This window comes from Schistocerca americana, chromosome 5, assembly GCF_021461395.2.
Source record: "Schistocerca americana isolate TAMUIC-IGC-003095 chromosome 5, iqSchAmer2.1, whole genome shotgun sequence".
Taxonomy (NCBI): Eukaryota; Metazoa; Arthropoda; class Insecta; order Orthoptera; family Acrididae; genus Schistocerca; species Schistocerca americana.
The window spans coordinates 603,730,531-603,747,138 of NC_060123.1; the positions used below are offsets into that span (position 1 = coordinate 603,730,531).

Genomic DNA, 16,608 nt, shown 5'->3' on the forward strand with positions numbered 1-16,608 from the left:
CTTTGTCGTTTGTACGCGAAAACATCAAGCTCTCCTCTCAGCAGCTGGTCTTTATGACTCCTGCACTCGACGGTGCAGCAGACTTATTGCAGCTGTCTGTTTTGCGTTGCCAACCTTAAACTAAAAGGAGTAATTTTTATGCGACGCTAGTATCTACAGTTGTAACTAGGTTCGCGGCTTCGTGAAAAAGGCTGCATTTTACGCACTCGTTATAAGGCTACACATTGTAGAGGTTGTCTGGTCATTGAAAGCGATCTGTTGGTAAAAAGCACGAACGTAGGGCTTCATACAGAGCGTGTTAAGAAAAGTGGTCTTATGAGGCTTGCAGTTGCTGTAAAGTGTTGTCTGTAAACTGATTGGACCTGATGAAAGTGCAAGGAAATGTGTGGTTGCGTTATGTGCGTCCTAGTATGACATCACTGCAACGCGCGGCTAGGAACTGAGGACCCCATTCTCCGCGCCAGGGCGTTGAAACTCTTAGCAGGACTTCGGTAACATGGTCTCGGTTCGCTGCCAGCTCACTTGCAGCGCTGCAAGTGTAGCAGTCATTCATCATTTCGTTTTCTTATTCGGCGATTTAAAGTCTTACACATTTATTCTCGTTTCGCGGTTGACAAAAAGCTGGTTTCGTTGCAAGAAGCAACACCATTAAAGCAGAAGTTCATACTCATTATGTGTCAAGATGTAATGAAGTTGAATACCAATTCTGACAGTAGCTGCTGAAATGTCCCCTTTTTAACAAATTATACATGACTGTGCTTAAACTGACACACAATATTTTGTTAGCGCAACGCAATCTGACTTTCAAAATTCCCTACAAAAGAATGGCCCTGACTAACATTAAACTATACCTTTCACAAATCACTTACCTCACAAAAATCTTCGCTGCTCAAGCTACTGCAATACAGCAAGCGCCACTACTGCCAGCTAAATAAAAGATTCAAACTACTAAAGGCACTAACTACTGATAGGGATAGTTAGCAAATGAAAGATATTAATAGAGAACAAACAATGTATTTACCTTGATATCATCATATATAAATATAGCAGTTCATGACAAATTTCAAAACTCCGCCATCTCTCTCCCCACATCCACCACTGCTGGCGGCTCACCTCCAACTGCGCAACGCTACGCGCTGTTCACATCCAGCTGCCTAACACTACAATGGCGAGTATTACAACAATGCAAAGCAGCCACAGACTGCACACAGCACAGCCAGTGATTTTCATACAGAGGTGGCGTTACCAATAAAAAAACCTAAACAGCCTACTTACACTGCTAACATGGAGTTCTCCATTATATGTGAGAAAGTACGAAAAATGGATGGGAACAAAAATAAGTTTGAATACGTGCAACATACTTAGAGCGATGTTAAATCGAGCATTTCGCACACGCACTCGTACATCACGAATACTTGTATGTGACTCTAAGACCGCCTTGCGACGAAACAACCTTCTGTTTTATATGGAACAAAAACAAATATGGAACCTAAAATTTATTCGCTGATTACGTATTCATTGACGTGAGCTATGTTGGGTGTAGATATACTGCCTACTATTGACCTACGAAATTTGATAAATTTTCATATGTCAACAGTTGATGGTATTTCTATACCCAAGACAGCTGATGTCAAAGAATTCGTATCAGCAAATAAAATTCGAATTATTTCGTACTGCTGTGGATCGTCAGCTGTATCTGTTCTTTCAGACATGCAAGTAAATATGCAGTCATTTACTCCACCCAATACTACAGGTACGACCAAAAATCGAGCAAAATACGAGCAACAGCAGTTCAAAGAGTGCAATACACATAGGATGCCGTAATGAGGAACACAGTATGATTCTGTGTCACGTCGTACAAAATGATTATTACATTTTGTCATGTGCTAAAGGGCAATTATTTCCACTAGATAATGGCCACGCGGTAGACATTGCAATATTGGATTTTGCAAATAAGTAAATTTATAGACAATTGGCGAGCATGATGTCATTTAGAAAATTTTACGTGACTGTGAACCCCAGTCATGTGCAGAAGTTAATCTTAGTTTTTGACTGGGATTTCTCGAATAAATTGCTTTGTAATGTCACAAAAACGTTTTCAGTCACGTATTTCACAACTGAACTACGAGGCCCATCCACAAACTGTAAATAAAAAAATATTGTTATCAGATACTCATATTTCCAAAAGCAAGAATATGGATTTTCGCGCCATGTTTCCCGTATTCGAAGTTGACTGCGAGACCACTAGGAGCGCTGCTGTCGTTCTCTGCTTCCGTATCCTAACATGGGCAGTGCACTGCTTATACACGTTTTGGTGATTTGTGCACCGTATTTCGTCGTCGGGTGCGGACACCGCAATACGGGAACACTATGTTATATCACGTCTCAGGAAAAGCACGACTATCTCAATTATGGGCCTGTAGCTTCGTTAATTAGAACGATTTAGACTAATTTCAGTGACATCTACAGGGTGTTACAAAAAGGTACGGCCAAACTTTCAGGAAACATTCCTCACACACAAAGAAAGAAAATATGTTATGTGGACATGTGTCCAGAAACTCTTACTTTCCATGTTAGAGCTCATTTTATTACTTCTCTTCAAATCACATTAATCATGGAATGGAAACACACAGCAACAGAACGTACCCGCGTCACTTCAAACACTTTGTTACAGGAAATGTTCAAAATGTTCTCCGTTAGCGAGGATACATGCATCCACCCTCCGTCGCATGGAATTCCTGATGCGCTGATGCAGCCCTGGAGAATGGCGTATTGTATCACAGCCGTCCACAGTACGAGCACGAAGAGTCTCTACATTTGGTACTAGAGTTGCGTAGACAAGAGCTTTCAAATGCCCCCATAAATGAAAGTCAAGAGGGTTGAGGTCAGGAGAGCGTGGAGGCCATGGAATTGGTCCGCCTCTACCAATCCATCGGTCACCGAATCTGTTGTTGAGACGCGTACGAACACCGACTGAAATGTGCAGGAGCTCCATCGTGCATGAACCACATGTTGTGTCGTACTTGTAAAGGCACATGCTCTAGCAGCACAGGTAGAGTATCCCGTATGAAATCATGATAACGTGCTCCATTGAGCGTAGGTGGAAGAACATACTGACGAAACTAAAATGAGTTCTAACATGGAAATTAAGCGTTTCCGGACACATGTCCACATAACATCTTTTCTTTATTTGTGTGTGAGGAATGTTTCCTGAAAGTTTGGCCGTACCTTTTTGTAACACCCTGTATAATCAGACGATCCCAGAAGCAAAAAAGACCAAATATCTTGCCTTTGTTTTAATCTACAGTTTTTTATATACCATGGTCGGCCACGGTTGATTTGGTGGTTTCACGTAATTCAGCTGGCGTCTGCGTTCACGGTACATTTCTTGTACCGTGCGTATAGTTCTCCCATTGTATGCCTTGCCGCATTGGCAGGGGTGTGGTAGGCTTTTGATCTGAACCTAGTAGTGTCCAAGACGTTAGAGGGGATGCGCAATACACTTTGACACTGTGTCGCCCCAAGATTATGCTGACTTTTCTGCAGAAACGTCAGGCATGACAGCCTGCTGTGAGCCAAAAAAAGCGAAGTGTTCCTGTGCTGTGAGATCCACACATGGTGGCGATAGTGTGGAGACGAGGACTGCTGATATTTTTAAAAATAGCGGAAACCTGCTATATCGATATTTTAAAAAAAAAAATCATCATCTGCTCTTGATATAACGGAAAGAAGGGTCTGTATATCGACGGCAAAAGTGTCGATTTACCGACCCATACAAAAATCGGCAGCACTGCCGGTTTTAGAACTGTATATTTAAGTACTGATTTATTATTAGATATTCTGTACATCAGCAACCTAGCAGCCAGGTTAAACCCCTTACAGCAATAATTTAAAGGAAAAGATACACGTTCAAGCTTGACGCTAACCACTTTGCTTACAATGGTATCTGCATGTAAGCGGCACAATAAACGATGTCGGATGGGCCCGTCGTTCGGTTTCGTCACATCCCGGATTTGTCTGGAACACTTCACCTTTTTTTTCCTTTTTTTTAATTTCTGCCAATGCCAGCGACCTAGTAGTTCTAGTCTCAGAACTGGACGCTGAAGCTAAACGTTGCAGTTTCTGCTGGTAGCGCTGAGCGCCGATTACGTCAGCATTTGTCGCGCGTCACACGTCCCCGTCCACCGCAAAGACTAGTCTTGTCATGTAGATTTTTGTTCGTCATTTTCAGCAACTGTTTCTGAACAATGCCGGTGTGAAGAAATTGCTGGTGTGCTATTTCATCACGTCGGAAATCTTGTTGTTTCAATCAGACCCTCTCCCTCACCCCCCACCCCCAGCTCACCCACGCAATCGGGCTGCTTCTTTGTGGCACCTGTACTTGCTTCACACAGTCAAAGACGGGTGGACGTGATGAACGCTAAGAAACCAGTAAGTCTCCTTCACACAGTGAAAGTTAAATTATGTTCTACTACAATTTCAAAAGAACAATTTCAAATATGCGACGAAAATTGCAAACAAAATATAATATAAAATAAAAATATCGGCACTCGATGTAAACATTTCAACGTCAGTATATCGATGTATCAGAAAATATACACTCCTGGAAATAGAAAAAGGAACACATTGACACCGGTGTGTCAGACGCACCATACTTGCTCCGGACACTGCGAGAGGGCTGTACAAGCAATGATCACACGCACGGCACAGCGGACACACCAGGAACCGCGGTGTTGGCCGTCGAATGGCGCTTGCTGCGCAGCATTTGTGCACCGCCGCCGTCAGTGTCAGCCAGTTTGCCGTGGCATACGGAGCTCCATCGCAGTCTTTAACACTGGTAGCATGCCGCGACAGCGTGGACGTGAACCGTATGTGCAGTTGACGGACTTTGAGCGAGGGCGTATAGTGGGCATGCGGGAGGCCGGGTGGACGTACCGCCGAATTGCTCAACACGTGGGGCGTGAGGTCTCCACAGTACATCGATGTTGTCGCCAGTGGTCGGCGGAAGGTGCACGTGCCCGTCGACCTGGGACCGGACCGCAGCGACGCACGGATGCACGCCAAGACCGTAGGATCCTACGCAGTGCCGTAGGGGACCGCACCGCCACTTCCCAGCAAATTAGGGACACTGTTGCTCCTGGGGTATCGGCGAGGACCATTCGCAACCGTCTCCATGAAGCTGGGCTACGGTCCCGCACACCGTTAGGCCGTCTTCCGCTCACGCCCCAACATCGTGCAGCCCGCCTCCAGTGGTGTCGCGACAGGCGTGAATGGAGGGACGAATGGAGACGTGTCGTCTTCAGCGATGAGAGTCGCTTCTGCCTTGGTGCCAATGATGGTCGTATGCGTGTTTGGCGCCGTGCAGGTGAGCGCCACAATCAGGACTGCATACGACCGAGGCACACAGGGCCAACACCCGGCATCATGGTGTGGGGAGCGATCTCCTACACTGGCCGTACACTACTGGTGATCGTCGAGGGGACACTGAATAGTGCACGGTACATCCAAACCGTCATCGAACCCATCGTTCTACCATTCCTAGACCGGCAAGGGAACTTGCTGTTCCAACAGGACAATGCACGTCCGCATGTATCCCGTGCCACCCAACGTGCTCTAGAAGGTGTAAGTCAACTACCCTGGCCAGCAAGATCTCCGGATCTGTCCCCCATTGAGCATGTTTGGGACTGGATGAAGCGTCGTCTCACGCGGTCTGCACGTCCAGCACGAACGCTGGTCCAACTGAGGCGCCAGGTGGAAATGGCATGGCAAGCCGTTCCACAGGACTACATCCAGCATCTCTACGATCGTCTCCATGGGAGAATAGCAGCCTGCATTGCTGCGAAAGGTGGATATACACTGTACTAGTGCCGACATTGTGCATGCTCTGTTGCCTGTGTCTATGTGCCTGTGGTTCTGTCAGTGTGATCATGTGATGTATCTGACCCCAGGAATGTGTCAATAAAGTTTCCCCTTCCTGGGACAATGAATTCACGGTGTTCTTATTTCAATTTCCAGTTATATATATATATATATATATATATATATATATATATATATATATATATATATATAGGAAAAATTTCGAATCGTCGATATTTTATGAACAGTCCTAGTGGAGACGTGACCAGAGTTCGCATGCGGGCTTTGCCAGCGCCACCATCCACCACGGCGGCTGCAGCAACAGCAGTGGTGTGATGAAGGGGGTAAAGGCCAACGCATGTAGGACGCTGACAGGAACAGATCAGCAATCATAAGGAAACGCCTGAAGATGGCGACCTGTCTGTTCGCCGAAATAACACAGACGACTTACCACGTAACCCAAGCGAATCCCTGAGTATTCTCCAAGTTAGAAATTTGCCGGGAAAACATCAGATGGCATTACTTTTACTGAAATGTTCGGTAGGTTGAGGTGGGATATTATGGGCACATTGACGCCTCCCCTCTCCCGCTGAACCTGCGTCTATGTGAATTTCGTCTTGTGTTGTTTTGGAGAGTGAGTCAGTCCCACAGGCGATGTATTTTTCGCTACGGCTGTTCCCCTACCTTATGTCGACATCTCGTATTGCATCCACTTGTAGCATCATAGTGTATTGCCGAGCGGTTCTAGGCACTACAGTCTGGAACCGCGCGACCGCTACGGTCGCACGTTCGAATCCTGCCTCGGGCATGGATGTGTGTGATGTCCTTAGGTTAGTTAGCTATAAGTTCTAAGTTAGCTATAAGTTCTAAGTTCTAGGGGACTGATGACCTCAGAAGTTAAGTCCCATAGTGCTCAGAGCCATTTGAACCATTTTTTTCCATAAGACATGTAAAAAAAATGGTTCAAATGGTTCTGAGCACTATGGGACTTTAAACATCTATGGTCGTCAGTCCCCTAGAACTCAGAACTACTTAAACCTAACTAACCTAAGGACAGCACACAACACCCAGCCATCACGAGGCAGAGAAAATCCCTGACCCCGCCGGGAATCGAACCCGGGAACCCGGGTAAGACATGTAAAACCGAAGCTACAAGATAAAACTATGTAGTACATGTTCGCTGCTCGTCTAACCACGGTGGTGGGCCGAAATTTTCCTGTTCCTCCAATTCGTTAATCTCAGTAGATTCGAAGTAACGGAAATATTTCATCACTCACCTGTCCTTCCCTGCAGGTTGTTGTCGACTCGCTGGTTTCGCACTCCTGATATTCATTATTCTCAGTGCAGCAAGTCGTTAGTGGGGCGGAGAACCAAAACAATTTTGTCACTCGCCAACCAACACGCAACATGCAACACGCAACACGTATCTGTCTGTGACGAGTCAGCAGCCTTGACTGTCCTCCAATTCCTTCTTTCTACACGCTATGGATTCCGTCATACGGCAGATCCCCTGCTTTTCTTCAGTTCACAGCATTAAAAGCGGTTTTCAACATGGCGACGGCACAGAATCTGCCGACGGTGGCCGTAAGCTATACCGCCGTGTCTTTAGCTTGCCACTGCAGAGGCTGGGCCGCCATACGGCAGAATTACCGTGTCTACCTGTAGTGACCTATGTCAGGGAGTGGTGTGGCGATTGAATGTAGAATTACTTTGATACGACAACGAGTTCAGTTCTTGCAATTTCAGCAGTTACTATTAAAACCAATACAGGCAACTTGGTTAATCACCAGTATGTAAAAAGAAAAATGTCTTCACGAAAGAGAATCTTCTCATATTCATGAGCACAGTTACAGCCACAACGGGATAAGTGAGGGGTAAGTATGTATCTGTAATGGCTACAATACGTTCAGTAAGCACTACTTTGTAAAGGGCATGTGTCTCGACCATACCAAGTTCTTTCGTTACAAAATTTAGTCGTTACGTTTGAGCTCGGTTTACACTCGAGCGAATGGAATCGAAAGCAACCGACGACCATTCACATACAAATTGCCATTGTTCACTACCATTCGTTTGTGTAGTGTGAACAAGCATTTACACTAGAGGGAACAGAAGAGATGAGGGAATAACGGGCGTAGGCTATGAACGCTACATTTTCTCTGTTTTGGCACCAAACGATCGGAATACAGGACACAATATACAATCACGATCCAAAACAATCCTATTTAGAGATAATTGTTTTTCGTGACGAGTGCTCCGTTTTTTACGAAGTAGGCAGTAAGCAAAATGACGTAGGACACGAACGTTAGTACGTACGCATGAAATACATGGAGGTAGTGCACTTAACACTGAATTGCAGCAACAGCTTCCCTTACCAGTATTCCAAAACTCTGACGATATGTCGGTTGACGTTTTTCTCTGGCTTCTCATTACTGTTGAAGGGAAACTTTAACAGCAGAGCACTAGTTACCGACAGCCAATAGAAATTAATATAAACTTAAAAATGCTAGCATTTGCATTGTAATTACTAGCAACTCGAGACGTGTACGTCGGTGATGTTTCGCATTTGAATAACTGCTCTATGTGTAATGACATACCCAGTGCTTCATTGATCTTATTAGAGTATGTACACTCAAGATAATATTAATGAAATATGATGAATGAAATGAGAATGTGAATTGTAAAGTCCGCTATAGACAGATGGTGTGCAAAACCTAAGGACGAAAGTAACTTTCGCATGATGTTCCACTGTCAGGTAACATAGCTCGAGGAAACCTGAACCATACACTGCTATAGTATAGAAAGTAAGTTTTTTCTTTTTTTTTAAATTTGAGCACTATGGGACTTAACTTCGGAGGTCATCAGTCCCCTAGATCTTAGAACTACTTAAACCTAACTAACCGAAGGACATCACACACATCCATGCCCGAGGCAGGATTCGAATCTGCGACCGTAGCGGTCGCGCGGTTCCAGACTGTAGCGCCTAGAAAGTAAGGCAAATAAATACAGTGTGAGATGAAAATAAATGGCACTCTTATTCAAAGCCAATGGAAATGAAAATGAGCGTTTGGCGTCATTGGCCGGGAGGCCCCTTACGGGGCAGGTCCGGCCGCCTTGGTGCAGGTCTTACTACATTCGACACCACACGCCACACTGGGCGACTTGCGCGCCGGATGGGGATGAAATGATGATGAAGACAACACAACACCCAGTCCCTGAGGGGAGAAAATCCCCGACCCAGCCGGGAATCGAACCCGGGCCCGTATTCAAAGACAATAATTACACTGAAGTCACAGCGATTCATGATGGTCGCCTGGACACTACAGAAGGCGGGGCGTGGTTCTTAATAGGGCGTGTGACAACCATGGACGGCAATGCATGCTCTGCAACGTGCTCCCACGCTGGCAAATTGGTTGGTGAAGAGTTCCTGTGCTAGGGCGTCCCATTCCCTCACCAGCACGGTTGTTGGACGGTCGTTGGCGTATGTGGGCGTACTGAAATACGTCCCCCTAACGCATGCCACACGCATAACCCCTAACCCATTGGATTTAAGCCGGGGAACGGGTAGGCAAGTCCATTTGCCGAATATCCTCTCGTTCCAAAAGCTCCTCCGTCGACGCAGTTTGATGCGGTGGGGTATTGTCATCCACAAAAATGAAGTCAGGGCCGAATACGCCCCACAATGACGCGAGTGGCGAAGGAATACTATGTCACAAAAAATGGCTCTGAGCACTATGGGGACTTAACTGCTGAGGTCATCAGTCCCCTAGAACTTACAACTACTTAAACCTAACTAACCTAAGGACATCACACACATCCAAGCCCGAGGCTGGATTCGAACCTACGACCGTAGCGGTGTCGCGGCTCCAGACTGTAGTGCCTAGAACCGCTCGGCCACTCCGGCCGGCACTGTGTCACAATGACGTTGATCGGTGACTGTACCTACCGTTTCAAAGATCTGAAGGTCAGTACGGCCATCGAACTGCATACCTCCTCACACCATAAGTAATCATGTTCGACAGTGTTCCTGGATGCATGACGTGTTCCCTTGGCGTATGAGGGTTCGTCCAGCATTGTTGAACATGATCGTTGTTGAAACTTCCTGACAGATTGAAACTGTGTGCCGGACCGAGATTCGAACTCGGGACCTTTGCCTTTCGCGGGCAAGGAAAGGCAAAGGTCCCGAGGTGACTTCAGTGTCTCGGTCCGGCACACAGTTTTGATCTGCCAGGAAGTTTCATATCAGCGCACACTCCGCTGCAGAGTGAAAATCTCATTCTGGAAACATCCCCCAGGCTGTGGCTAAGCCATGTCTCCGCATTATCCTTTCTTCCAAGAGTGCTAGTTCTGCAAGGTTCGCAGGAGAGCTTCTGTAAAGTTTGGAAGGTAGGAGACGAGGTACTGGCAGAAGTAAAGCTGTGAGGACGGGGCGTGAGTCGTGCTTGGGTAGCTCAGTTGGTAGAGCACTTGCCCGCGAAAGGCAAAGGTCCCGAGTTCGAGTCCTGGTCCGGCACACAGTTTTAATCTGCCAGGAAGTTTCATATCATCGCACACTCCGCTGCAGAATGTAAATCTCATTCATGATCGTTGTTGTGGCCTGGGGATTGTGGTATGCGAAGACATAAATTTGCAGGCGGGTAATGAACCCTCAAAACTTTGAAGATCGTATGATTACAGGTTCTCTTCAACGCGATGTAGTACGGTTTCTTCCAGTTCGGGTATCCAGCGTCTCCTTGGGCGGTGTAGCTACCGTTTTTCGAGGCCGTTGCGTAATCGTGGCGAAAAGGGTATGAAATGGGATCGGACGTTGCGGAGAACGATTTTGATAAAGGCGACGATCGGCTCTTCCATTCCCGTGAGCTTCGGCTTTCACAAGGATCATGACGGTTTGTTCTGCAAACGTGTACTCTATCATGTTGCTCTAACACTCTCAGACACGTGAATGAAGCTCGATTCAGGTCAGAGAGGTAGGATAGACGTCAAATGACATCAGCTGGTCCGACATAAGCACTCCCCACCATGACTAGTCTGTTGGATGCGTAGCAAAAACGTTTTCAATCTGCTGGAGCACGAAAACGGTACGTTTCTGGACGTCAGTTCCTGTTCAAAATGTTATCTTCTCACTCCCCTCTAAAAGTCCTAGAAGTTTGTAACGGGAATTTTCGAACACCCTGTATTCTGGAGTAGTTCATTATGCCGGGTGATTTTTTCCACTGTATATAAACTCTAGGGGCTGATCGATGAATGGATACGTAATAAAAAAGATCTAATGAACTGATATCCGGAATTGCATGGTTTCCGAGCTAGAGACCATTTATTCAATCATACATTGTAAACAGAGAGCCGGCCGGAGTGGCCGAGCGGTTCTAGGCGCTACAGTCTGGAACTGCGCGACCGCTACGGTCGCAGGTTCGAATCTTGCCTCGGGCGTGGATGTGTGTGATGTCCTTAGATTTGTTAGGTTTAAGTAGTTCTAAGTTCTAGGGGACTGATGACCGCAGAAGTTAAGTCCCATAGTGCTCAGAGCTATTTTTTTGTAAACAGAGATTGCGGTCTAAAACGCTTTGTACCAAGCAGCCACAGTTAAAGTATGCATGGTTTCCTCCTAGAGGATGGTACTGTTCCTCATACGTCATGTCCAGAGCCCTCTCCTGCCATAGTAATTGGTAGTGTTGTGTCCGATCCACTTCTCTTGGTGACGCACCTTATAGTGGATGTGATACAGCGTTGTACACAATGGTTCCGTATTGGAATGGAGAGCTTGCCGACATGATGTTTGCTTACGAAAAGGCAAATGGCAACGGGCGGCGGGCAGCAAGGTTGTATAAGGAGACCTGACGCCGCCGACAAGAAGCACAGCATTCATTGTTGCAACAGTGTTTCAGCGTTTGCCTGAAACGGTCGTTTCAGGTAGCAGGAAATCATGAAGATTTAACCCGAAATGTTCGGACATCAGACTTGGAGAGAAATGTGATTAACAGCCGTGTCAGTACCAGACAGTTGTTCCGCCAGTACATGGTAAGCCAGACGACCGTGTGGAGTATTCTCCATGACAGTTGTTAGTACCCATCTCACTTACAGCGTCTGTACGGCTTACTAGCGGCAGACTTTCCACATCGCGAGCAGTTTTGTCACTGGTTTCTTCACCAGGCAACCACGATTCCGGGATTTGTGTCATCCATCCTATTCACAGATGAGGCCACCTTTACGGCGAGAGCTTTCTTCAACTTTCATAACAGTCATCTGCGGAATAGTATGCAGAACCGCCATGCTATGGTGACAGGAAATTATCAGCATCGGTGCAGACGGAATGTGTGGACTGGGAAAATTGGCGACCGTATTTTGGGACCAGTCTTGCTTCCACGTCGCCAAAGCGAAACTATCGGTGTTTCTTCGGGTGACTTTGCCTCCCCTGCTGCAAGAAGTGCCGTTGATGATTAGAAGGGTTACGTGGCTGTTACATGACGGTGCTGTAAGCCCACTTCGCCGTTAACATCAAGACTCATCTCAGTCGTGTCTTCCCTGGTCGATGGAACAGACGAGGGTTCCAGTTGCATGGCCTGCTCGTTCACCGGACCTCACACCACGATATTTCTGGTTATGGGGCCATCTGAAAAGTATCGTGTATGCAGAGCCCATTCCAGATGTGGGGTCACTGGAGCAGCGTATTCATGCTGCCTTTGACAGAGTTCGGATGCAGCCAAGCCGATGTGAACATGTTAGGGAGAACATGCTACGTAACGTACATGCATGCGTTGAGCACATGGAAACCATTTTCAACGCATACTGTAACTGTAGGTGCATGGTGCAGCGTGTATTAACCGTGTATGATTGAATAAATGATTTCTAGCATGGAAACTATGCATTTCCGGACGTAACTTCATTAGAATTTTTTGTTCCGTATCCTCTCATAGAACAATCCTTAGAGTTTGTACACGGAGGTTAAAATCACTTCCGTATATAAAAGCGGTCATCGCGTCTGATTGCCGTACATAGTGTCCGGGTTGGATTCCCGGCCATGTCGGAGATTTTCTTCGCTCGGGGACCATGTGTTGTCCTGATCGTCATTTCATCACCATCCGAGTCGCTCTCTGTGGCGTCCATTGGAAATACTAGCAACTCGGCGATCGAACTTCCCCAGGCGGGGACTCCCGGTCATCAGTACCATACGATCATTCTATTTTGTTCTCCAGGACGGTCTGCCCACAAGATTACGGCCCTTGGAATACGGCCAAATGCAGTGCACACCCGCATAAGATACAAATAAATGAATATGTGAATATGAATGGTTTTAGGGTGTTGCTTTTTGTTCGTTTTCCTTTAGTGTACTACACTGAAGCTGTTGCTGTTGTGCCCTTTCATCCGCATACTGGTTTTATGCAACTCTCCGAGACACTGTATCCTGTGCGAGTCGTCTCACTGTAATCAAATGGTTCAAATGGCTCTGAGCACTTTGGGAGTTAACGTCCGGACGCATCTGAATGTTGTCTTCCCCGGGCCGATGGATCGGGCGAGGGGGTCCAGTTGCATGGCCTGCTCGTTCACCGGATCTCAACCCGTGTGATTTCTGGTTATGGAGCCATCTCAAAAGTATCGTGTAAGCAGAGCACATTCCAGATTTGGAGACACTGGAGCAGGGTATTCATGCTGCTTTTGGCACTGTTCGGATGCAGCCTGGCCGATGTGAACGTGTGAAGCAGAACATGCTACGGCACATGCGTTGAGGCACGTGCAAACCATTTTGAACCCATACTGGAACTGAGGCTGCATGGCACAGTGCGTACTAGACCGCAGTCTCTGTAACGCCGTATGACTGAATGAATGGTCTCTAGCATGGAAAGTTCATTAGAACTTTTTGTTCCCTATCCTCTCATCGATCAACCCCTAGAGGTTGTACATTGTGGAGAAAGTCACCCTGTCTGTATGCTCCAAGTTTCATGGAGGTGCTTTACTTGGCAGCGGCACATGACGTTAAAGCTACTTTCGTCCGTAAATATGGCACGGCAGTGTACTTCTGCCCGGCAAGGTGTCTTCTCGGGGTGAGGTGAGGCGCGGCGACACTTTGGCGAGCAGATAGAGAGGCGTCGGCGGCGGCAGGCACTGCACTGCACAGCCAGCGCGGGCCCCGCGCAGCCAGATAAGCGCCGCCAGCCAGATAAGCGAGCGCCGCCGTGCAGGTCTGCCTCCTCACGCCCCGCCGACTCGTTGCAGGTGCGAAGAGGACACCGCAGCCGGCGGTCGCGCACCCACCATACACGCAGACGCGGACGTCGACGCCGCCAGCAGCCGCTTCCAGATCGTCGCCACCAGGTGAGTGCCCAGACTCTCTCCACTGTGTGTGCCCTTCTGTTTCACGCCGACGTCACCGACCACCTGCTGTCACCGATAAGGGCGAGGAGCGTCTCTCCCAGATCACGTGTTCTCCCTGTAACGTACTATCGATATATCGATAATTTCCCAAGGACTATCGTTATATACCGGTGATGGTGTGTCCGCGATATATCGATACCGAAATGACAATATCTATCTATCGCTTGGGCCTCGTCCCGCAGTGTCAGCCATCGTTAATCGGATTTGGCATGTTAATGTTTAAGGGATGGCCGGATGCCGTACCTGCCGCGACCCCGTACCCCCTGGGACGGAACTAGTGTACCCCCAACTGTCTGCTTCGAGTGTAATCCATAGAATAGTGCGAAAGTGTTCAGATGTCTGCGAGCCGTGTAACTGAGGCGGAACATGGGGACCAGCCCGGTATTCACCTAGCGGGATGTGGAAAACCGCCTAAAAACCACATCCAGGCTGGCCGGTACACCGGCCCCCGTCGTTAATCCGCCGGGCGGATTCGATCCGGGGCCGGCACGCCAGCCCGAGCCCAGGAAGCAGCGCGTTAGCGCCCTCGGCTACCCTGGCGGGTACCGAAATGACAATATCTAGAGCCGATATTTATATTTTATTATTTTTTCACTAGTTTCCGTAAATATTTGAACAACAGCTTGAAAATCCTGCTACAGTTGTTAGCTTCCTTATTTTATTCAGAACATGACCGGTTTCGGTGTCTCACACGCCCATCATCAGGTGTTATAACTTTGTGCCGTAACCCCGTGATCCGTACTCTACGCTCGCTCGTATTACACCGCGTCCTGTACTCGTCCACCGCTCCGCTCGGCGTCACACCGTCTAGTTATAACACCTGACGATGGGCGTATAGGAGACCGAAACCGTTCGTGTTCTAAATAATATAAACTTACAACTATAGCGGTATTTTCAACCACTGGTATAGTAGTCAGTTGTGAGTGTTCCTCTACAGGATTCTTTGTAAATATTTGTTCTTTTCAAACTGTAGTGGAATATAATTTTACTTTCACTGCCTGAAGGAGTCTCACTACTTTTTGATCTCTCGTCACGTCCACTGTTTCTCTTCGGCTGTGTGAAGCAAGTATACGTGGCACAAATGAAGTGCGACTGCACTAGAGGATGGCGCTGTGAATGGATTAACAAAATTTCCCGATGTGAAGAAATAGCACACCAACTACTTAAAAACAAGAATCTAAATGACAAGATTCTTCCCGACTAATGTCTTAAAGTTCAGCTTACTCTTCATTACTTCTATGTTGTGATCTGAGTCTATATCTGCTCCTGGGTACGCCTTACATCCAGTATCTGATTTCGGAATCTCTGTCTGACCATTAAATCTTCCCGTATCACCCGGCCTTTTCCAAGCATACCTCCTCCTCTTGTGATTACTGAACAGAGTATTTGCTATTACTAGCTGAAGTTTATTACAGAACTCAATTAATCTTTCTCCTCTCTCATTCCTTGTCCTAAGCCCATATTCTCGTGTAATCTTTTCTTCTACTCCTTCCCTACAACTCCATTCCAGTCCCCCATGACCATTAGATTTTCATCTCCATGTACGTACTGTATTAACCTTTCAATAGCCTCATACACTTTCTCTAGCTCTTCATCATGAGCTTGGCCGCCCCCGGTAACTGAGTGGTCAGCGCGACAGTCGATCCTGGGGGCCTGTATTCGATTCCCGGCTGGGTCGGAGATTTTCTCCGCTCAGGGACTGGGTGGTGTGCTGTCCTAATCATCATCATTTCATTCCCATCGACGCGCAGGTCGCCGAAGTGGCGTTAAATCGAAAGACTTGCACCCGGCGAACGGTTACTCGACGGGAGGCCCTAGTCACTCGACATTTACATTTTTTTCCTTCAGTTTGCGACGTTGGCATGTATACCTGAACTATCGTTGTCGGTGCTGGTTTGCTGTCGATTCTGATAAGAATAACCCTATCCCTGAACTGTTTACAGTAATACACTCTCTGCCCTATTTACCTATTCATAATGAATCCTACTCCCGTTATACCATTTTCTGCTGCTGTTGATATTACTCTATACTCACCTGGCCAAAAATCCTTGTTTTCTTTCCACTTCACTTCACTGACCCCTACTATATCTAAATTGAGCCTTTGCATTTCCCTTTTCAGATTTTCTAGTTTCCCTACCACCTTCAAGTTTCTGACATTCCACGCCCCAAATCGTACAATGTTATTATTTCGTTGATCGTCCAATTTTTTTTCTTATGGTAACCTCCTCCTTGGCAGTCCCCTCCCGGAGATGCGAATGGGAGACTATTGCGGCATCTTTTGCAAAAGGAGAGACCATCATGACACTTCTTCAATTTACATACAGCTCTAAAACGGTCAGTATATTTACAATGTGCAACCGTTATTTATATAGTTCGGTAAGG

The 16,608-nt window shown here is 47.0% G+C and overlaps 1 protein-coding gene across 1 annotated transcript in view; it reads left to right on the forward strand.

The window, feature by feature from the left end:
* The first annotated feature begins 13,851 nt into the window (after nt 1-13,851).
* Nucleotides 13,852-16,608, forward strand: part of LOC124616578 — a 287,115-nt gene continuing 284,358 nt past the window's right edge. Inside the window, exons 1-2 of the mRNA XM_047144898.1 lie at nt 13,852-13,895; nt 13,990-14,166. Coding sequence (XP_047000854.1) covers nt 13,852-13,895; nt 13,990-14,166 — 221 coding nt within the window. The remainder of the gene's footprint in view (nt 13,896-13,989; nt 14,167-16,608) is intronic.